This window comes from Eublepharis macularius, chromosome 18 (genome assembly GCF_028583425.1).
Source record: "Eublepharis macularius isolate TG4126 chromosome 18, MPM_Emac_v1.0, whole genome shotgun sequence".
Lineage (NCBI taxonomy): Eukaryota > Metazoa > Chordata > Lepidosauria > Squamata > Eublepharidae > Eublepharis > Eublepharis macularius.
Genome location: NC_072807.1, coordinates 8,672,775 through 8,696,525, shown reverse-complemented (window position 1 = coordinate 8,696,525; position 23,751 = coordinate 8,672,775). Strand labels below are relative to the sequence as shown.

At 42.4% G+C, this 23,751-nt stretch overlaps 1 protein-coding gene across 8 annotated transcripts in view; it reads right to left on the bottom strand.

Moving 5' to 3' along the window:
* Positions 1-6,480: 6,480 nt before the first annotated feature.
* POSTN (periostin) overlaps positions 6,481-23,751 on the bottom strand; it is a 77,111-nt gene continuing 59,840 nt past the window's right edge. For 2 of the 8 annotated variants that reach the window (XM_055002433.1, XM_055002434.1), the window contains 7 exons: positions 22,729-22,824; positions 21,876-21,965; positions 21,185-21,265; positions 18,942-19,022; positions 13,936-14,022; positions 10,665-10,706; positions 6,481-8,167 (listed from right to left, as the gene is read on the bottom strand). In XM_055002433.1, coding sequence (XP_054858408.1) covers positions 8,097-8,167; positions 10,665-10,706; positions 13,936-14,022; positions 18,942-19,022; positions 21,185-21,265; positions 21,876-21,965; positions 22,729-22,824 — 548 coding nt within the window. In that variant the 3' untranslated portion in view covers positions 6,481-8,096. The remainder of the gene's footprint in view (positions 8,168-10,664; positions 10,707-13,935; positions 14,023-18,941; positions 19,023-21,184; positions 21,266-21,875; positions 21,966-22,728; positions 22,825-23,751) is intronic. The other 6 variants (XM_055002436.1, XM_055002438.1, XM_055002435.1 and 3 more) reach the window with 5 other exon arrangements.

The following is a 23,751-nucleotide window of genomic DNA, read 5'->3' as shown; positions in this document are numbered from 1 at the left end:
AGGGGGGAGTAGATGCAAACAGTAGCTTCTGATATGGAGATCAGTTTGCTTCTGTTAAGGAAGTCAGTTAAACTGATCTCCATATCAGAAGCAACTGTTTGCATCTACTCCTCCCTCCCCTCTCCACCTATATATCTGACCAGTTTCTTCTCGACTTCCATGCATCTGACGAAGAGAACTGTGATTTTCGAAAGCTTATGCTACAATAAAATTGGTTAGTCTTAAAGGTGCTACTGGACTCTTTTTGATTTTGCTACTACAGACTAACACGGCTAACTCCTCTGCATTTATGAAATATTTGTATCCTTCCTTTTCAGTTTTCCCCACTCTAAGTATCCAGAAAGTTGTGTGTGAACGTATGCGCCAACAAGTTGCAACCGACTTATGGTGACCAAGCAAAGGGCTTCCAAAACCACTGAGAAGCAGAAGTGGTTCGCCTTCCTCTGCGGAGTCTTGCTCGGTCTCCCTGCTTAGCTTCCAACAAGATTGTGCTATACTGTACCGTTCCTCCCCTCTCCAGAAAGTTACAATTTCAAAACTAAGCTCAATCTTTGCCATTCTTCCCACAGTACATCAGCACTTCGATCTCTGTCACCGATTACAAATAGAGGTAGTGTTTATTCTTGAGCTACAGTTGACAAAGTTCCTCATCAAAGGCTCCTAAGTAAGCTCAGTAGCTATGGGATAAAGGGCCAAGTCCTCTTGTGGATCGAAAACTGGCTAATTAATAGGAAACAGAGAGTGAGTATAAACGGGCACTTCTCACAGTGGAGGGTGGTGAGCAGTGGGGTGCCACAGGGGTCGGTATTGGGTCCAATGCTTTTTAACTTGTTTATTAATTATTTGGAATTGGGATTAAGCAGTGAAGTGGCTAAATTTGCAGATGACACGAAATTGTTCAGGGTGGTGAAAGCCAGAGAGGATTGTGAGGCACTCCAAAGGGATCTGTCGAGGCTAGAAGAGTGGGCATCCATGTGGCAAATGAGGTTCAATGTAGCCAAGTGCAAAGTAATGCACATTGGAACCAAAAATCCAAAATATAAATACAAGTTGATGGGGTCTGAACTGGCGGAGACTGACCAAGAGAGAGATCTTGGAGTCATGATAGATAACTCACTAAAAACGTCAGCACAGTGTGCGACTGCCATAAAAAAAGCTAATGCTATGCTAGGGGTTATTAGGAAAGGGATTGAAAACAAATCAGCCGGTATCATAATGCCTCTGTATAAATCGATGGTGAGGCCTCATTTGGAGTACTGTGTACAGTTCTGGTCGCCACACCTTAAAAAAGATATCATAGCACTGGAAAAAGTACAGAGAAGGGCAACTAAAATGATTAAAGGGTTGGAACACTTTCCCTATGAGGAAAGATTGAGGCGCTTGGGGCTCTTTAGCCTGGAGAAAAGACGACTGAGGGGAGACATGATAGAGGTTTACAAGATAATGCACGGGTTAGAGAAGGTAGAGAAAGATGTGTTTTTCTCCCTTTCTCACAATACAAGAACTCGTGGGCACTCTATGAAATTATTGAGCAGTCGGGTTAGAACAGATAGAAGAAAATACTACTTTACACAAAGGGTGATAAACACATGGAATTCGTTGCCACAGGAGGTGGTGGCAGCTACAAGCATTGCCAGCTTCAAGAGGGGACTGGACAAATATATGGAGCAGAGGTCCATCAGTGGCTATTAGCCACAGGAGATAGATGGTATTCTCTTTGTGGGGAGGTGGTGTTCTGTTGTCTTGGTGCTGGAAGGAAGGCAGTGGGAGGGCTTCTGGTGTCCTGGCCTCACTGACAGTCCTTTAGATGGCACTGGATTTCTAGCCACTGTGTGTGACAGAATGTTGGACTGGATGGGCCACTGGCCTGATCCAACATGGCTTTGCTTATGTTCTTATGTTCTTACAGTTTTTTCTTTAGAGCAGAACTCTGTGGTGGCATGCTCCAGAGGACTTCCTGATCACCTTCCCTGCACCTCCCCCCCCCCACTGCTGGCCAGGTAAGCAGTAACAGAGGGTGGAGCCTGGGAATGGGGGATCTCCTGCCCCACCAGGGGAATGGGATCCTTAGTATTAAGTTCTGGGATCCCATAGTGATTTCAGCCAGACAGTGATTTCAGCTCATAAGAACATCTTTATTGCCAAATACAGCTAAGTAACTCGCTCCCGGGAGAGCCACATATATGCACCCAAACGACACCCCTTTTCAGTAACCCCCAATAAGAACACAGGCAACTAGGATCCTTCGTTTGCATGCACTAGATACAACGTAAGGTATTTACACAAACAGCGATTGGTCCTCCTCCAGGGGGATCGATTGGCTGTTGCTAATCCTGTTACCCAATAGGACTGCAGACCTGAGGAGCCCCGCTTTACTTGAAGCTAGCCCAGTACATAACACGTAGGCTGTCTGCCTGGCAGCTGTGCCCCTGAATGATGCTGCAGCAGCATCCCCACAGGTCCCTGGCACCCTCCAGTAAGGGCGCGGGTGTCCCCGCCCCTTCAGCTATAGTCCTGCCAGTGAAATACTGATGAGTTGCCCCTGCAGAATCTCTTCTGCATCCAGAATGGGCCAGTGAGAGGAAAGAAGCAGGATTCCATTCTATATTTACTGCAGATTGATGTAACACACCCTTATACCCTGGAAACCAAGCCTCAGAGCACAACAATAAGTGAAGAGCATTGTGTGAATGCAGTCCTGGGTCTACTGCAATAATTGTATTTTATCACACAATACGAGAGCTCTAGATAAAACACCGGGAGCATTGCGTGATTGGTTTCTATATGTGTGGGTGTGTTTGATTATAAATTGTTTACAATTGACCACTGAGGAAGGCCTGAGGGCCGAAACGCGTCTGGTCGGTTTTTTTTACTGTACCTTGGTCTACTTGTGTTGGTCATTGCACTGTACCATCATCTGCACCTTGAGATGTTTTAGCAAGTTTTAGCATATACATGTAGCCAGCCATCCAGGCCTTATATTTTAAACTTGTTTTTAATCTGCATTTGTGCACATTCATAATAAATATTTTCTAATATATTTTTAGGTTGTTACTTAACCCCTCTATTTTGTTCCCCTGCTTGTCTGGGTTGAGTTTGTGGGAACTGCCCCTCTTTGCACAGAAGCTGCTGGGGACTAGCTGGGGGTGGAGGGGGGCTTCGGGCAGAGAAGGGCTTCCTTCCCAAATCACAGGCCATCATTGCATGCCTGTGCTGGGTCATCATGGCTGTCTTTGGCTGGGAGAGACCCTCGGATCCCAAAGAATATTTTGCGAAGCTTTCCTGTCTGCTACGAGGAAGAACTGCCTGGCCACTTCAGGATAGCTGTGGGTGTTAGAAGAGGAAGGCTTGATGCGGTCCCTTTCCTCAGGTTTCAGAGGTGGATAAACCAAAGATTTAGAAATATAGAGAGGTCAGGGCATCTGTTTACTGTTTACTTCTCTGAGCTATCCTTTGATGTGTAGATTGCTGATCTCAGGACTTCCTCCTTGTGACACTTCTTCTCTTCCTGGCTTTGTCGCTCTTCTCTCCCTTCTCTCCACCTTGCACCGTGGATGCAGGAGTCGTCCTGCCATCCATGCCCATGCTTAGACTAGATTGGTAGGTAGAAATCTCTCTCTCCTCCTTTCCTATCAAAGTATGGAGTTCCTCTAAGAAAGAACTCTTATTTCTAAAGATAAGCCAAGGCTAAGTTTGTTATTTTCTCTCTCACCCTTACACCAGCCAGTGCACAAGCTCCAACCATCCATCACATTTTCTCTGCAATTGATATTTTTCTGCTAAGGCCCAACTATGGATTCCTTTAAATAGGATAATGGGGCCAGTATAGTCACTTAATATGTTAACAGGCCCAGTACGCTATTTAATGGGGGAACATGTAAGCCAGCTCTTCAGGAAGCTGGAAGAGGTCACCTGTGGGAGCAGAACATGTCTTCAGCCCTGCCCATGTTGTTTTGTGGGATAATAGTTGACTCCTCAATAAACAGTTTAGGCCAAAGCTGAAAAAGCGATAAAGGTGGGACTTAATTGGAGGCAAATTGTGAGTTGTTTGTGAGTATAACTGTATAATTAGGAGTCTCAATGTGTGCATAGAGTGTTTTGCTCTATTGCTGTAGCTCACATGTGAAACGGGACTGACTTGTACTGGCTACCCCATAGTAGTTCACAAGTGAAGGAATCCAGAAGACACATCCCATCTTTACATTTATATTGAATTGCACCTTTATTTGTATGAAAACATATTTCTGCATTTGTATATTGTTTACTGTATCAATTCTAGGAAGCACAGTCACTCTGTACAGGCACTAGCACTTTAAAATTGCTGTTGTGATTGAATATAAACTTGTGATTGAGAAATTCAACCACTAGCACTTTGCAGTTTAGGAATTCATGTTTGTACCCTTACTGCATTGCTGGTTTGGTTGTGTTGCAAGATTTATAAATGCTCTTAAGTACTTCTTTGACATCTGAATGACCATTTGTGTGCGTTCTTAGAAATGATCAATTACAAATAACACTTCAAAATTGTTTGTATTTACTCTTCAGTGTAATTACAATATGGTTTAATTTACTGCTTTAGTAAGCTTTTCTTGGCACACTTTTTGGTTTGCTGTAGCTCACATGTCCATCAGGGACTGGGGATAAGACACTTCTGCATGAGGAGACCCAAGATTAATGGGGAGTGTCCCACTATTATTCTAACAGGGAATAGAACAAGGGTATAGAGTTGCCCTGCTCAGGTCCTTCAAAGCCAAGTGGCCTAATTGACTAATCAAGGAAAACCAGCTCATTAACTATTGTGATCTAATGGTAGCTTTGTATCTCCTCCTACTAATTGCCACACACACACAAATAAATCTCTTTCACATCCTCCCTCAGGTATCTTTTCTCTAAATTATAAAGCCCCTTGAATCTTTCCCAAAGTGTCCCAACCCTTTAATCCTCTTGGCTGCTTTCTTCTGTGCTTTGTTCCAGTAGAGGTAGTGATGACTGCCCCTAAAGAAGCTTACGAAGTGGCTGTGAAAGCAGCGAAGAAACACCATTTCTCTGCAGTCGTTGCATTGCATTCTCTCTCAACCACAGCCAGCGCTGAAACTTGGACCTAACAAGATCTAATATCCTTTTGCCAGGCTTGTAAGACAGAGATGTTCCACCAGAGTGTAAGTTTGTTATTCTCTTTCTCATGTACAACCAGCAATGCAAGCTCCAACATCCATGTTTCTCTGCTTACTATGCACTCTGCTAACACAAACTGTAGACCTTTTAGCAAACTGCTATGTGAACCACCAGGGCCAAACTGTCAGGGAATCCTTCCTATATCTGCTGTCTGCCAAAGAACCCTTTTGTGTTCACCACAGAACCCAAGTGTGTTCTGGATCATTCTGGCACGTCTTCAGCTCTTGCAGGGCACTGACCAAATTAACTGGAATTCTCTCTTGTCCATGTGAATTAAGAATGCGTCCTGGACCACACTATGATACTCCTCTGGGTCGCTGCAGGAGAAGATATGTAGCACTAGGCAAGCCATACCTGAGTAGAGATGAGCACGAACAGAAACAAAAATGAACATGATGTTTGTTGTTCATTGCCATCCACGAACAGGGACTCATGAACAAGCATGAACATGGCCCTGTTCACGAACATGTTCGTGGTTGGCTGTTCGTGGGGGCCAGCAGGCTCTCCTCCAGCCATCATTCAAGTCAAGATCCCTACTGCACCACTCCCAGAAACCTGACCTGAGCAGGCAGCAGGAAAGGTACCAATAATAAATAATAGCTTGGCCCAGAGCCTGGCAGCAGCCCTGGAACTTGAAGGGGTAGATCCTATCCCACCACACACAAAGAAAATTCAAGCTCCAATGCACTCTATCAAAATGCCAACAGCAACTGTCTCTCTACCTCTTCACTGTCTGCAAAGTCAGCGCTGGGAGCCCCCCTCCCCCTGGTCTTTGCTCCCTTGTTGTAACAAATTTGGAGCTCCACGCTTGAAAGGAAGACCTGCCTATCAAGCTAAATTGGGCTTAGACTGGGGTTTCCAGGGCAACAGCAGGAGTTCAGACAGAGTCCAGACAAACCCTGCCTAAATTGCCAAGGGAATTGATTGCAGGTGCCAGACTGTCGGGCTTCATGAACAGCAATGAACAGCAATGAACGAGGCTTGCAATGACCACCTGTTCATTTAGAATGGGGCCTCATGAACAGCTTGTTTGCGAACAGCAGATTGGGCTGTTTGTGGCTTTTTTTGGTTTGTATTGCTGTTTGTGCCCATCTCTACTTCTGAGAAGATTGTCTGCCATTATTGAACTTTTCATTGAGGACCCCCTGATAAGCTCTGGAGGCATTCCAAGGTAACAGGGAACAGTTTGAATGCTACAGGCATATGTAGTTGTTTCAAGCAATAATTCTTTGCCCGTTATTCTGGAAGATCTGTACGACTTATTTTCTTTCATTAAAGATTCACTACAAAATAAAAAGCATCACATTGTAGCCAATTTTTTTTATGAATATTTGTTTCAAAACAAAACACTGTAGATTTAAGACACCTTGATGAAATGTTATTTTCCTCACATAACTGACAGAAAAAATATGAAAAAAGAAGCAAAGTAACTAGTTATAAAAATGATAATTTAAGAAGAATCCACATTAATGTTGGACATTAGCAAAGCATTTTTGTTACAAAAGCTTCCAAATCAAGCCCCAGTTTATATATTTGTTACCAAACAGGAATTGCTTTCTGCAGGCATTTCATTGATCCAGTCTTTTTTAGAATTCAATTATTCAAATATTATTTAAAAGGCTGACATTTTAGAAACCTTTTGATTTTATTATATATACAATTGCTATCATTGAGTTATATATTATTATTACTTTGATTCCTCTAGGTTGCTCAATCACAGACTTGTACAAGTTTTATTGATTTCATATTGCACAGATCTTCAGCTATCAAATGAAACTTGCAAACGGAAGACCAAGTACTTGGATTTAACTCTGTTTAGTCCTCCGGAATGCACAAGCACTTAACAATATCATCCTAAACAGAATTACGCCTCTTTAAGCTGATAGAATTCTTGAGACTGAGAAGGTTGTAACTCAGGGGCTGCATTTCTAATCTTTTTGATTTCAAGTACTTCAGATCAGCCAATGGAGTTGGTCATCTGTTGAAGCTCGGGTTTGCAGATTTATGCAGGAAAAAGTGCTACTTCATGCATTTCCCAAAGAAAAGCAATGACTGAAATGCACTGCACATTTAGTCAAATGATAAGAAGCCTTACTTCTAAGCAAGTTGACCTGATCCTGCAATGGTAAAACACGTAGGGGGGGGGGAGCATCTATGCACAGATTGCCCTTCAGATTCATGCAAAATGTTACTGTGTTACAGCATGTGTATGTGTGCATTGCTGAACACAGGAGGAGTCTGAATCTAGGCAATGCACTTCTTCCTTACTGCTCAGACAGATGAAAAGCAGCAGTAATAGATCATGTGTTTGCAGAAGGTGCTATTTCTAAGGAGCAGCCTACTTACTCCTGGGTGAAAAGAACTGTGACGGTGTCAAAATCTTTTAGTGTGAGACCTTTGATCAAATTCAGTCAAGGAGGTATATGCATTTTGGAAAATAAGGGACAGATGATTAGACCAAGTTGACCAAAAAGCAAATGAAGATGCTGTGCCATTGAATAAAGTTTATTATGAATTTTAAGGTAAGGTGGTTAGTGTCCTTATGACATTAAAACTTCCCCTCAAACTTGATGGTTTTGCCAAATGAAAAGTGCATGTTTAACATAGTGTACACTCATTTAGGTTTTTGTCACTTAAAATTCAGTTTCCTCCCAGGTGTCATATAATTTAGTGTGTCTGATTCTCAGGAAATGATATATTCTGAGTTAACCCCTGCTCATAAGGGCCCAGTTGGCATATTATCAGGAGGAGGTGCCTACTACCACATTTTCTCCCCTGTGCTTTCAAAGGGTAACGTATTTAGTGACCAATTGTTAATGTTGGCTGTCCTGTATGAGAACATATCATCCCGTTTATGCATAACAATGTTTTCTTTTGGGACTTTTTCGTTTATTGACATTTTTCTCAATGCTGCAATTGCCTCAGTTCTCTTTCGGTGGACTCTGCTTTCTTGCAACGGGACGGACGAGTCTTGTTCTTCTCCTTGGTGTTCCTGATTTCGCCCCACACGTACACACACAAAAAAAGAAAAGGAAGAACTGGAATTGTTATACAGATAAACCTTATAATTGTCATACAGCCTTCAAACAATTACAGGGGTTAATTAAATTATTCTGGAATTTTACTTCATTTGTATCCCGCCTCTCTCCCCAATGGCTTGCAACTTTCTCTTCTGAAGCCCTTCGTCCTCCCTATAGCTTCTCCCCCTGCAAATGCCCCCTGCCACATTGTCATTATGTGGGGCTGGGAATTTTGTAATTGTCTTGTAATGTGTGGTAACAGATCCAGTTTGCGGTAGAGGTTAGCGGTTCCTTCTGCATGGAGATTTTGCTTCGAATCTCCATCACCACCCTTGGCCCCCAATTGCAACAGATTTCATTGTGGGTTCCACAAGACATTGTAGTCTTTCTCTACCAAATTTCTGGCTTTTCCCTAGCTCTGTTGCGATTTTTCCTATTTTGGAGTGATCTTTCATGGAAGACATAGCCAGTGGGTTTGGGAAAGTGTGGGAGAAAAGTTGCAGATTTCCACCATCTGACCCCATCTTCGGGCTGCCAGTCCCCTGGTGGGGGACCCCCTATTTCCAGTCTCTGCCCCCTGCCACCACTCACCTGGCTGGCAGGGGGGAAAGAGCAGGAACAGGGCTTCCAGGGAGCACTTCCTTGTGTCGTAGGATTACATCACTCATAGGAATGACATCATCGTGCAGGCTGCGGGAGTGTCCACACTTTGCACAGGGCTGATTTGGGCCCCAAACAGGCCAATTATTTACGAATCAACATGGGCAAAGTGAGCAGAATTAGATGACAGAACTTTGCATAGTATAATTAGCCCAGAAAAGGGAAATTGAAGCAAGAAGTGAGAGTTAAGTGAGTTAAGAAATAAGAAATAAGAGCTTTCTTTCACTAATTATGAAGAAAAAAAGTAACAAGAACAAGAAGTGTCCCAGAAGACACTCCCAGGATTCCCCAGGTGCCTTTAAACAGGAGAAGCAATTGAAATGGAAAAATAGACACGGCCTGTACAATGACATCATTCCCAGAAGTGACATTGTCATTATGTGTCGCACTGTGCGCACACAAGGACATTCCAAAGATGAGTGCCAGTTCCCCCCCTCTTCCGCTGGATAAGGAGATTTGGCAACCCTATCCCAACTACAACAGCCCCCCCTCCCAACAGACTTTTTGCCTTTAAAAACAACAATCACTACAGTGTTTTAACACTATAGCGATATCCTGACTACCAATATTTTTTTTTAAACTGGCAAGAAGCTAGTGGTAGCTAGGGGGCAGGAATAGTGGGCAGGAAGGGAAAGCATGAATTCATTTTCCATGTGGAAGCTATGTTGTCATGGCAAATGTCTTTACATTCGCAGCAGCGATCAGACCAGGCCAGGAATTGTCCCTGTTAGCCACGAGGCTCCCTAGGTGACCTTCAGCCTGCCACACTCTTTCAGCCTAACCTACCTTCCAGGGTTCTGAGGAAGGTAAAATAGAGTAGAGAACTCTGTACACAACTCTGGCCTCCTTTGCACTGGGTTCTCTCAGCATGGCACCAGTATGTGCACCTGCCAGCACCAGCGTGGCACCTGCCAGGACTTCCCCTGCACTTGCCAAGCTTTTCAGAAACTGGACCGAGCCATTGTGAGGAATGCCCTCATTCAAAAGAAAAGGTTTTCTACTGGAGCATCAGTAAGACTGGTAAGCAACTGGGCTTTCCTTAGTCAGTCTGTGGTTCCACTCCCCCTTCAGGCTTTCCTTTCCCCCAGGAGGCCTGAGGAGAGAGAGGAATCCTGTTTGGCTCCACCTCTTGAGGCCACCATTTTGGGGGTGGCGCTCACCGCCCCCTTTCAAAATCCCAAAGGTCCTCGCAGGCTCAAAAAGGTTGGGATTACAAAGGTTGGGACAAAAACATGATAGGAAGTTTCATGTGACGTACATAGTTATTTCATTTGGGGATATATGCCTTTAATGCTGTCAGTTTCTGTCTCAGCTAGCTTTGCCTTGGAACATGATAATGGTCATTCTCAGAGTCTCTTTATACAAGAAATCTTACACAGGGGTGCTCAAATGTAGAGAGACACAATGTTAGCCAGGAAGAGTAGTTTAAAAAGACAGAGCTAGCAGAGATCGCTCCTCAGAGGGTTTGTTAATTTCATCTTCACCTCCCCAAAGGCTCTGTCAATTTCACCTCTCTACACCAAGGCAGTTTAAAAACACAGAGACGGTGGAGATGGATCCTCAGAGGGTTTGTTAATTTTGTCTTCACCTCCCCAAAGGTTCTATCAATTTTACCTCGCCTTCAGTGAGGTGAAGATGAAATTAACAAACTGGCTGTGTCTTTTTAAACTATGCTTCCCGGATAACATTGTGTCTCCCTACACTTGAGCATCCCCATGTAAGATGTCTTGTGTACAGAGACTCTCAGTGAAGCGTTGCCAGTCCATATTCAAGGTATTCCACAAGCAGAAATGTAACGTTCTCTCTCACCTTGTATCCTTCTAGATGTTTGCACTTTCCTTACCGGTGTTTCTGAAAAATAATACACATGTTGCAATCAGATATCATTCATCTTAAGCATCTGAAATGGAGACAGAACTTTTCTTGACATCTCCTGTTCTGGCAGATGTTAAATCTGAAGAATTCCTCCAGTTATTTTGGCACTTTACACTTTACCTCATATAATGCAACTCTACCATCCCCCCTGCCCCCATTTCATATATTACCAAGCATTTATTATAACAATAAAACTATATCATACTAATTCATTTGCAAACATTATCAGCAACAAAGTGCTATGTTGACATGAGGCCAGCTGAAATAAACGGGTGCCACAGCCGGAAGTGCCCATTGACAGAAATACCTTTTCAGAGGCCTTATTTCCCACCCAGCTGTCCCCTTTCAGGCTGCATCTACTGGCTTATATTCCTCCATAAAAAGATATTATTCCTGCATAACAAGGCAAGCAAGGGTTGAAGGTTCACCTTCTGCCAGCCTGCTAATTTTGAATATGTGGGTATTGGAGGGGGTGGGGGTAGAGGAGCATTCAGTTACGTGAGCTGCAGTCTGATAATTTTATCACCTCACAGAAACTAGAAAGACAGTTTTGTGTAGTGGTTGGATGAGTCTCCTTAAGGAAACATGGGTTCACATTCTCCTGCAAGATGCTCACTGAGGACCAAACTACAAGTGATGCCTGACACAGGTTGGACACTTGTCAGCTTCCCTCAAGTGTTGATGGGAAATGTAGGCAGCTTGGCGGAATGTTGGACAAGTGACAGTTGAAAAGTCCATTGGACAGCAGTCGGAGAGCCAAGCTGCAAGACCAGGATGTCTGCATTTCCCATCAAAACTTGAAGGAAGCTGACAAGTGTCCAACCTGTGTCAGGTGTCACTTGTAGCTTGGCCCTGAGTGGCCTTGGGCCACTTACTGCTTGTCAGCCTACTCTGTCTTAGAGGATTGTTGTTGTTTTGCAGATAAAAGTGTAGGGAGCCATGGCAGGAATCCCCGAGCTTGGGAAAAGGTGAGATAAAAATCAAATTAATATGACAGACACAGACCTGGGTCTTTAACAAGCAACTTTTGGAATGCCCAATGGGAATCCCCCCCCCCTCCAAACACTACATTCCCCAGACCCCGCATGCCAGATCACAATCTTCTTTTGGATGTCCCCTCAGTTTCAAAAGCAGTTTGCTCTTAGGCGTGACAGACTGCTCTTTGAGAAACAGAGCCCAGCCCTCCTTGAGCAGATGGAATTACTTGAAGGTTCCTCTGGATGCTGGCCATCACAGTGATGTAAAAGCACTTTAAAGACCTGCTGATTTCCCTGGGGGGAGATTTGACCCTGTTACCCTTTGCTTGAAAAAACAAAATACAATTACTGAAATGTTAGTTTGTCCTTTTTTTTTCCAAATGGGAGAGTAAATACCTGAAATAGTTGCATCAAACCATTTGATTACTAGAATTGTCTCAGCTAATAGGTTGAGGCTAGGAAAAGTACAAATTTAATGGAGCGGAGATGCAGTACGAAAATTCCCATGATTAAGAATGTTTCTACATAAGACATCTTATATGATTATGCTGAAGTGTAGGGAGACACAATGTTAGCCAAGAAGCGTAGTTTTAAAAGACAGAACCGGAGATAGCTCCTCAGAAGGTGTGTTAATTTCATCTTCACCTCCTCAAAGGCTCTGTCAATTTCACCTCCCCTTCTGGGAGGCAAAGATGAAATTAACAAACCCTCTGAGGAGCGATCTCCATCCGCTCTGTCTTTTTCAACTATCCTCGTGTAGAGAGATTTAGAGAGGAAAACTACACTTCTCAGCTAACATTGTGTCTCCCTACACTTGAGCATCCTTGTGTAAGATGTCTTGTGTTGAGAGACTCTATGAGGCAATTCAAAATGGGTTCCCCATCCAGAATACGTCAAACTGCACGCACTCCTCAAACACCCATGCTAAATATTTGGCCCAATAGTGCCAGATGCCAGCCTCACGCAGAAGTTCTGCATTTGCATAAGAATTGAGAAGATGCTGCCTCCGAATTTGCGCACCGATTCCAAAGATTATTTGCTATTTTAATACTCTCCTTTGTGCAAGCTTGAACAAGTTATTTACAGATTTTGTTCAGCTCACACAATTATGTTACATTTTCCTTAGTAAAGCAAATGTCAGATCTATGGTAGTTTACCTCCATAAAGAAAACAAGAATTGTGAACTGGAAGCCCCACCTCTGAATTGTGGACTCATACAGGACGAAGAATAGGGCCTCTTCTCATTTTGTTCACTGTACTTGGAATGTGTCTTTGAAATTATGTTCCATTCATGACCAATCACGTTTTTTAACTGTTGAATATGCAAGATTTGGCTTCTCTCATTTGATCCATTGAAAGTTATTTTATACAATAATGCATAAGCAGTAACAAAATGGAGGTTCAGTTGAATTTCTCCATCAGTTTTAGAGTTCAGAATTCTCTGTCCTTGTTTCTGTGTTTAACTTAGTTCCGTCAGAATTCTCCATTACTTCTTTTTTAAATTATTTCTGGATTTTTGTACGGACCATTCTTCATTCACTATTTGCTGCAGCTTACAGTTTCTTCGTTTTTTAATCTTTTCATGAAACTGATGCATTGGCAAAACAACACCACCACAATGATTACAGTTGTATGTATACTTGTAGCAAGATTTTTAATGTGGTGTTTTTATCAATTTGCAGGAGCGTAAGTTTGGAGGGTTCGCAGTCAGGAAGCAATTTTCTCCAGGCCCATTTGGCTAGGGATCCTGGAGGTGTTTTGCCATCTCTTGGGCATGGAGCTGGGGTCAGGGTGTGCGTGGGAGGTAGTTGTGAATTTCCTGCATTGTGCAAGGGGTTGGACTGGATGACCTTGGAGGTCCCTTCCAACTCTATGATTCTATGTAAAACACAGCACAAAAAGAATCCTGATCCCACAATATATCCAACTGTTTTTTTGCAATGTATGATTCGTGTACCTGATTTGGGGGGGGGGGGGGGGAGTCAATGCAAACAAATAGAAAGAACTGAAAACTGCAACAAAATAGCAAATGCTCCAATCCTCAAGTTAAATTTAGAAATTCTCCTAATGAAATGGGAATTCATGAGCAGTGGGATGCGAGGTGAATAAAAAATATAGACCAACAAAGGAATAGCATGAAATGCTTTCATCTCTATCTTGAACTGACTTCCATGGAAGTTCAACACTCATCGCATGCAAGGACAGTCCCATATTACTGCATAACTAACCTTCCAGATGAATTTTCTTTATTTCTGTCTCAATAATCTTTGGTTCTCCCTCAATTACTTTAGTAACCTTGGTGTACTCAGGTCCAGCTATGGTAAGCATTAAAAATAGTCAATGGTTAAGTTATAGACAGCATCTGTCAGAAAAGGGGGTCCAGGCAGCTGTCTTTAGGAAACCACAGGCACATTCTTGCCAATTTTCTTTGAAGTGCCATATTGAGTGACCTGGATGGTAGCCAAGCATTACCTCCTCGCTTGGCACATGCTGGCAAAGTGGGTAAGAAGCAGCAAAGTTTGCTGCTTTCTGCACTTCGATGCCCCCTCCCCCCTTTGAGCATTTTGGACTGGAAAAAAGAAAACTTTTGATGATGCTGAAATTGTTGTGGCACTGGAAGCATCACCAGGAAGGGTTTGCTATTTGTGTCTCAAAGCACCATCTAGATCTCTAATGACACTCAGCGCAAAAGAGTCTGGAAGAGACAAGGGAAAGTGGGAAAATGGAAGGGAAAAATACAGGCAAATCCATCTGCAAATCTGAGCCAGAGAATCAGGCACGACAGTTCTAGAAGCCACATCAGCCAGAAGGAGAAAAAAGAATCCAATGGAATTCATAGCATTTAGGCAAACGCTTCATTTACTACGCTCTGCCATACGAACCTATCCAACCACTCCATTTAGCTTTGGAGGCCCTGCTTCAGGTGCTTCTGCCACCTGGGACTAGACAGGTGGCAGCCTGAAAAATGGCCTTCTTATGGTGCCAAACTTTTGGAACTCCGTCCTCAGGGAGTTTTGTCCGCTCCCTTTTCCATTGTCTTCCACCAGCAAGTGAAGACTTTTTTCCTGGGTTTGGTGTTACCTCACTCTTAGCTTTCCTCATTGTATGGTTTTTTTGTGTTTATAATATGTTCTGTTGTCCATTTATATATATATGTATATATGTCCATTTATATATGCAGGGCTTTTTTTCAGCTGGAACGCGGGGGAACGGAGTTCCGGAACCTCTTGAAAATGGTCACATGGCTGGTGGCCCCGCCCCCTGATCTCCAGACAGAGGGGAGTTGAGATTGCCAATCTGAACTCCCCTCTGTCTGGAGATCAGGGGGCGGGGCCACCACCCATGTGACCATTTTCTCCAAGGGCAACCCACTGAGTTCCACCACCTCTTTTCCCAGAAAAAAAGCCCTGTATGTATGTATGTATGTATGTATGTATGTATGTATGTATGTATGTATGTATGTATGTATGTATGTATGTATGTATGTATGTATGTATATGACATGCTTTTAAATATCTGTTTTAATGTTTGCCACCTTGGGGAGTCTGAACTGGGTTGAAGGTCAGGAATGAAGTCTTATAATCAGACAGATGGACAGACAGGCAGACAGACAGGCAGGCAAAGTGACCTTGGCAGAGCTGGGAGGTTGTGGGTTCATGATGTGCCTGGTCAATGAGGGGGGCTGCCCCTGCAGCACCAGGGAGCATCAATGTGGGTGCCATGAGTACTGGGGCATCTGGTCCCTGGCTACCTGCTTTCTGGTGAAGATGGGGTGGAGGTGTCGATGGGCAGCCGGGATAGTGGCCCGTGCCTTGGCTGCACCTTTGCTTGCCACTCGTGCACCTGTCATGGAGGGCAGCGAAGCTACTGAGGGTTGTCAGGGGAATGGCAGGTCGACAGCAACCTTGCTGCACCTTGCCAGGCTCAGTGGCTGGTATAGCTCTCTCAAGAAAGTCCTTAGGGAGCAGATGAGCAGTGCCACATAAATGCGGGCATGCGGGTGCTGGCGACATGGCGAGCCTCAGGATTGTGCTGTGAATCAAATGCCCTCTCTATGAATTGGTTACAACCTTTCTTGCAAAATGGAGGCTTTGGGGTTTTTTTTAAATGTGTGCATGTACATGATATAATATATGCATATTCCCTCCTATCCTCCTGTATGGATGTGCATTTAGATTTCACCTAATAAAACCCCCAAATGAATAATGTGACATTTGTTAATATAATTATTATAATTAAACTGAATTTAAAATAATGAACAGACAATAATAAACAGATCTGGCCATTATTCTGTCTTAGAGTTGAACATGTTAAAAGGGACAGCAAGGAGACAGTGACTCAGCAGACATGTAACTAATAGGGACATTGACCAATCAGCAGAGCTGCATACAGTAGAGGCAGGTCTAATAACAGCAGTCACAGGGCCAGCGCTCTGGTTCAGGGAGCACTTTGATATGATTCTATGTCAGCTGTTGCTTCTGTTTGCTTGCTCTTCTGTTTTGTCTCATGCTTGGCATAGAGACAAACCAATTTAATGTACGTGTATGCCACGAAAAATACAAGAGGCAGGCAGGCACAGACTTAGGGTCAATCTAGATGAGATACAACAGATCAGTGGTAAGAATCTGAGGTCTCTTGAGAACTTTACATTCTCTCAAAAGCAGTTAGAAGAAGCAATGTGTAGTGGTTAGAGTGTCAGACTAGGATCTGAGAGACCCAGGTTGAAATCTTCACTCTGCCATGGAATTTTACTGTATGACCTTGGGCCAGTCGCACACTCAGCCTAATCTACCTCGCAGGGTTGTTGTTATGAGGGTAAAATGGAGGAGCAAACAACAAGGAGCTCCTTTGGGTCCCCACTGGGTAGCAAGGCAGGGTATATGTGAAGGAAATAACTAAGTAAATAAACGCCGTCCTCTGCCTTGTTTCCCCAATAAAATACTCCCCCCTCCCTATTCTATGAACTCTGGTAAAGAAAAAAAAGACAGGAAACCTTTTGTTAAATTAAACTGAAGTCCTAATTAGCTAGGAGGGTGGGATCCTTGCATATTTACTTGAGTCCACTACTGTTTCAACTAAGCCCATGGTAAAGCTGGGGTGGTGGTCTTACCTCATTGTTTCTCAGTGATTAGCACATTTTTTAATTGACCAGCACACTCCTGGTAAGGGAGACAAATGCTTCGAATGCTGGAGTGCAGGAAGGTTGCATGGGAAAAAGCAGATTTTATCTCCCTCATTAATTCAATTGATTTTTCTTAGAAGTTACCTGCCACCCCACATTCTTTAAATGGGAAGGGACAGATTCATATAAACACACAAGGAACTCCCTGTTTATTATTCTACATCATTTGTACCCACTTCACTTTGCTGTCCCTTTCCTTAGCTTGCCAAGTGTGTCTCTCTGCAAGTAATCATTTTAGTTGCCTCAATGCCATCTCTCTTAAAACTTGTCAGGCACATCCCTTGGACGAGGGAACCAATCTTTGAAAATGTCTTGCTAATCAGAAACACAGAAATGTGTTTCCCATTGGAATCAATAGGATTTTAAATGGAACATGATATGAATGCATGTAGTAACACAAATAATGAAAAAGAGTAAATTTTCCAAAAATAAAAGTGTAGCAAAAAGAAGTTATTTTATGCACACCACTGACCTAAATATACGTGATCATCTTGCTAAGAGTTAACATCTATCAATATCTGTTTACTGAACAAAGAGGATGTGTCCTCACTGAGATTTTTATGCAGTTCCCACGTCCCTGAGGATCTCTACATTTTGCCTTAAGGGATTTCAAATTTCCAAGATCTGTTCCAGTGAAGAATATGGCTTGGTTGGGAATGGCTCCATTAGCTTCTAGACTCGACATTTCATTTCTCATAAGAGAAACTAAAGTGATATGGAGTGAAGTGGAGCAACAATAAGATTAGTTGTTCCGTGTCTCTTTTGGAAGTGATGACTACATTAAAATTTACCCAAAGCTTGAATTCTTTTCTCCTTCGCTCTTTGCAGGTAGTTCAAATCCACGCAACAAGCACAAAACATTCCAGGCCAACTAATAAAGATTAATTTTACAGATGTTTGTTTTTAGGCTGCATTTCAATTCTTCCGGTTATTTCTCAACTGTTAGAATAAACAGAAAAGATGCAGAGCCCTAATTGGGGCAATACAGTGCACTCCACTTATACCATACAGTGATTTATTGCAACCAATTGCTATTGGCAGAGAAAACTGTGTTAACTATGTGCTAGTGACATCCCCACCAAGAAATTTTATATGGCTGGGATCCAGTACAAAGCAGCATTGACTGCCATCACTTTAATGGCATCTGATGAAAGGCACTGAAAGGAGCTCTGTTTTACTAGCTTGGTATGAGTCGAAAGCCAACTGAAAGGCCAGATTACCATCTCCCAACCGCACGAGAGTGACAAGAGTGACAAAGGGGACCAGTTCTGTAGCAATCCAAATGTTTCGAATACGCCACACGGACGCATCATTCCCCATTAAATTGCACCCCTCTTCTGTTTGCGCCAGACTTCTGTGCTCCATCATTTGGTGTGTTCCTGCAGTTCTGCATCTGGTAATAGCACCTGCTCCTGTTGTAGCTGCACTGAACACAGCCTTAGGGTCTGGTAACGGGTTGGCCTATGGTACCCGTTAATGACGGTGCTGAACTTATTCCAATAACTGTTCAGCTTGTGTCCTGGAGCCCTACTAGCTGCATTGATTGAAAAACACATTTGCGTCAAAGTGCTCAGTATAGAGAAGAGTGCACTGTGTGACATGGCTGCAGAAAGGCAGGATTAAACTTAAGAGATAGACCTTGCAGTCATGTCCAAAGAAAGATACAAAACATGCCTTTGGGGGGTTATCTTGTGAGCAATGAATATTCATTTTAGTATGAGGAACACGGAGTACAGCAAATTTGGATTTCTTTACAACTTTCTACGTTGTGAGTATTATCTTAAAGTTTAAAGATCATCAGAAATAATATTTGTCGTGCAAATAAATCTTCATTGCTCAATTGAATTTCAAGAAACCTTTTAAAGACTGAAGAGACAGACTCACAAATGTTTGCTTGTTCTCTGGGATGGATCCATGGAGGTTAGCAAAGGTTCAAAGGCAAACACTTCATACCTCCTTGCTTTGTTTTCCTTCAGTGGCCCTTTGCTTAACTCAGTCAGTCTTTAAAATGTTACACGGGTCAGTTCTGCTGAGGTTAGTTTGGTCACTAACCTCCCTGGAGGAGTCTTTTGAGTTCTTCATCTTCAAGTAAATGACCATCGCCTTCAATGAGTTTGGTCACCTTGGTAACCTCTGACAGGACATATGTTTATGGCATGATATTGATTTACATAAGACATCAAAACATTGTAGTCACAGTCCATTTAACAAGCATACTTTAGAAGTACACCATCCATCCATCCCAGTAATAAGTATCGTGCCAAACATCTGCTGGTTTTCATTAAAACAAAGCAATGGTTTCAGTGTGTTCCTGAGGTACAATATGTCTCAGCAGTTTTACTCCAACAAGAATATTAAGGAATCTGAGACAGATCTCAAATTTGCAGAGGATCCTAAATATACCTCCTACAAAGCCTGGAGCAGAACATGACATAATACGAAAATGGTAGGATACTTTATTCCATGTAACATACGATACAATGAATTTCCATAGTGTGGGTATGGTTGGTAATCGCAAGGGCACATTGGCAGTCAGTCAGGCATCTGGCGAATGTCCAAAAGAAGCCACAGCTAGAACAGTGACTATATAGTCTCCATATATGGTCATTATCAGCATTATGTAATTGCCTGATATATGCATCTCTACCAAAATATTCTTATTGTCAGCCATTTGGGACATATTCAGCATTTGATGAATGTCGAAGTCAAACATGATTACTGACAATCCCAGATGTTTTGAGAATCTCTAACATTTTGAGTAAGCATTCGTGAAACCTGAGCAGCTGTGTCACTCTCCAAAATGTTTCTGTGGTCAGTTCCTCTTTGGCAGTGTGCTCCAAAGAATCCCCTTTGCCTCTCTCAAGTGATGTTCCGTCGCCTTTAAACCTCAATTGCCCTTGCCAATTGAGAAATAGTAAAGAATTCAGTAGCACCTTTAATACTAACCAACTCTCTCTGACAAAGAGAGCTGTGGTTCTCGAAAGCTTATGCTACAATAAAGTTGGTTAGTTTTAAAGGTGCCACTGGATTCTTTAGTACTTTGCAACTAAAACTACAAACTAACATGGCTGACTCCTCTGGATCAATGCCAATTGAGAGTGACTTAATTTAGCTCTAAGTTGTTAACAGAAAGGCAAAAGGGGGCCCCTTCAACCCGGAAGTGCTCTCCCTCTGGCCACGTGGACTGAAGGGGCAAAAATCTCTACTTCTTCTCTATAATAGCAATAACTCTGTCAAGAAAGGGACTGGGTGAGAGAGTTCACAAGCAGCCTCCCGTCTTCACATTCATTTGTAGTTTGCTCCTGAGGACACCTGCTTTGACTCCCAAGAAGACCCGCCAGGTTTTGCACATAACTCTAGGCTTGGATACAGGCAGTGGCGGGAGTAGAGCGGGGCAGCAGAGACTTTGTCACGCCCCCTTATCAACAGTCTGATTGGGGGGGGCTGGTTGATTGTACATGATAATCCCTCTTATGAGAGGAGTAGGAAAGGAACTGCCCTCACTAATAAGAGCTGTGAAACCTGAAGACTTTAATTTAGTCTTCAGGTTTAATTTAGGGACACTTGAATTTTGGAGTAATTTTTTCCCACTCCCACTTCTTTAGTTCTGCATACTTTTATCAAGTTTTGTGTGTTCAGCTGATTTATTAGAATTGTTGCAAGTATTATTGCAAGCCACCTTAATTACCTGTCAGACCGATAAGTGGAATTTTAATTTAAACAACTGTGTTTTAATGTGACATTTCCGCTTAATCAAACAAATAATACGTGACTGGCAATTCCTATACTGCCTTATGGGTAGAGTGGGTGCTGCGTCACATTGGCAAGTGACCCGGGAAGTACGTGTGCCCTTCTCCATCAGTTTGCCGGGTCAGGGTGCCTTGCTTAGCTTCTTCTTGCTTACCTCCCTTTTCTAGATATACATAATTGAATGGTAACATCCACATTTAATTGACACTTCTATGAATTTTTAACCTCTGCAAAATGTATCTGGGATATCAATATTCATTTGCTGTTGACATTCACAAAATAAGTGAAAAATAGTAAAGAAATAAATTTCAAGCATTCATTGTAACACATAGGTCTATGCATTCTGAACATGCTGTTTCTTGGATCTTTTTAAAATTCTGCCATATTGTAACCATGGCCAAGAGCTCAGATCTGATCGTTGCCTATGTGGTAATCATTTTACAAAATGCTTATTGCTAAACTACAAACAATATATCATTATTTACTATCTTACATCCTTGATTATGTCTCAATGAAATCCATACTTTATAAAGGAAAATACTAACCTTCTTCCAGCAATTTCTTAATGGTTTCTTCAGTATTTGCCCCACCAGTTGCAGTGATTCGAGTATATTTTACTTCAGGACCTAAAGTGAAAAAATGTCAGTCAGACTGCCACCAAGCGAATGCTTTTAATTTCTCATATGTACTTTTTGGTGTTCTATTAAATGTAATAGGATGCTCCTGTTTGAATTATGGATTGCAGAGAGTCCTAAATGGTGATGGAAGAAGGACCCAGGAGAAGTCTTGGCATGGTAAGTTGTGAGGAGTGGTGTACACGGTGGATTGTGAAGAGCTTCCGACAAAGACAACAGAGAGGCTTGTGAAGGCAAGAGAAAATGTGTCACACAAGAAATGACTAGCTGTAGTTGACCCCAAAATAGCCACTTTCCTCCAAAAGCTGCTTTTTCAGCAGGGTTCGGTCATGGGGTTGAGAATGTCAACTACAGAGAGAAAACACAAAAACGACAAGCACATGAAATGTCCAGAATGTGATGGACTTAACAGCAGATTTGGCATAGGAAGGAAGGAATGGGGCTCCTCTGGGATATTTCCATGGGATGACTTAGACCTTCCCTCAGGAATTATTTGGATGTTCTGGGCAAGACTCAGTTTAAGCTGCCAACAACCAAGCAAAGGACCAATCAGGGCTCTGTAAGAGAGGACTAAAATCTGCATATTCTTGAAAGGGTTTACCTTGAATAATTCTTTCTTCGGTCACTTGTTTTTCAGTCACTTCCACAGGATGGCCATCAATTATTTTCGTATATTTTTTTATTATAGGCTCTATAAAGATTTGTTTTTAAAGTTAGAGACAAAATAGTGGACAATTCACAGGATTATTTTGACCTCTCTTTTTTGTAAGTCAGCCAGGCAGGGGCCAAGAAGGTCAATATTAGAAAGGGTTAGATCCAAGGTTTTGCTCCGACAAACTTTTATATATGAGTCAGGGATGAAAAAGAAGGCTAGTTCCATCTCAAAACATGCCAATTTTGCCAAGATCAAGAATTCACAATGTAAAGCTGAGAACATCCTGACAATTTTGTTTTTTTTAAAAAAAATCAGAATAAAACATGTAGGGTCCATTTTTAAAAAAATTATCGAGGCTTTAATTTAATAAATTAAATTAATTAATAAATTAAATAAATTTTCAAATTTGGCTCAGAAAGCCAATGGCTCCAGAGTTAGAATCAATCTATGTGTTTGACCTTGTGAAGAAATGGAACAAGTTGGTAAAAATGCTTTCCCACATGTCATCTCATGCTTCAAAACGCAGAATGCACATATGAGCAGTACTGAGAGGCAGAAACACAGCATGCAAAGCCAAGAAGAACAAAATGGCTACCGCGACATTGCATATGGTGGCAAAAAGAAGCAAAGGGTTTAAAAGAGAAATATTGTGGGGCAACACATCACAACGACACATGCTAAGAGCAAAACCAGTAGCTATTAGAACTCCTTTCTTCCATCTTGCAAGGAAATCCAAACTATGCTTTGCCTCCTCCAAAACAATTGGGTTAACAGCATTCAGCCCCAAAGACATATTCACCTCCATGAATCACTTTAGTTACTGTCTCGCCTTCCCTGACCACTTTGAATTCTGGTTCCCCTTCAATCACTCTGGTGAACTTTGTAATGGATGGCACTGCAAAGCATTATTTCAAAATAAGAAAATGAGTTATATTCAGACACATCAAGGAAAAATATTTTTCAAAGTATTTGGAATTAAAATGCTGCTAAGGCTTTAGGACTTGTGCAAAATGTGATAATGCTATTAAGCTGCTGCAAACAGAGCAAAAGGTTCTAAGTTGGGATGCCAGACAGTTAGCAAGGAGCATCACTGATATATGTGTGCCCTGGCATACATTAATACAACTGTGGAATCCTGCATGTTTTGTATTGTGTAGGACTGCAGAAATAGGAGTGTCTGGCAAAGGATGTCTGTTCCCAAGAACTGAAGGAAACAGTTCAGACTTCTCTTCCCTCTGCCTCTTGTTCCTATTGCTATTGGGGTGGATCCTGCCATCCTCCAAGTCACCTTCCTCCAACTTAATTTGCTCTTCCTCCATCATAAATGGCTCTTCCTCCAACAGAAGAGCTGCTTAACTCAGAGGAAGACTTCTTAGGCTGGAGGAAAGCTTCAAACTAGAGGCAAAATGAAAAGTGGGTTATACATATTTTAATGAATGAATGAATACATGAGTAAACTTGACTCAGTGAAGTGGTAGGATAGGGGTAGAATCCACCCCATTGCCACATTTTTGCTGCCGTTTTGAACCAATGACTGATGATGATGGTGATGATGATGATGATAACTGCATTATATACTGCTCTTCTAGACAGATTAGTGCCCCATTCAGAGAGATGAACAAAGTCAGTATTATTATTCCCACAATACAGCTGGGGAGCTGGGGCTGAGAGGACTGGTTTACCCAAGGACATCTATTGAGCTCATGGCAGTAGTGGGATTTGAACAAGCAGAGTGCCGATTTTCTGCACTTAACCACTCTGCTACAGTAGCAGGATATCCGTAGACTACCTTGTAGACTACCATGATGGTGGATTCCATTCA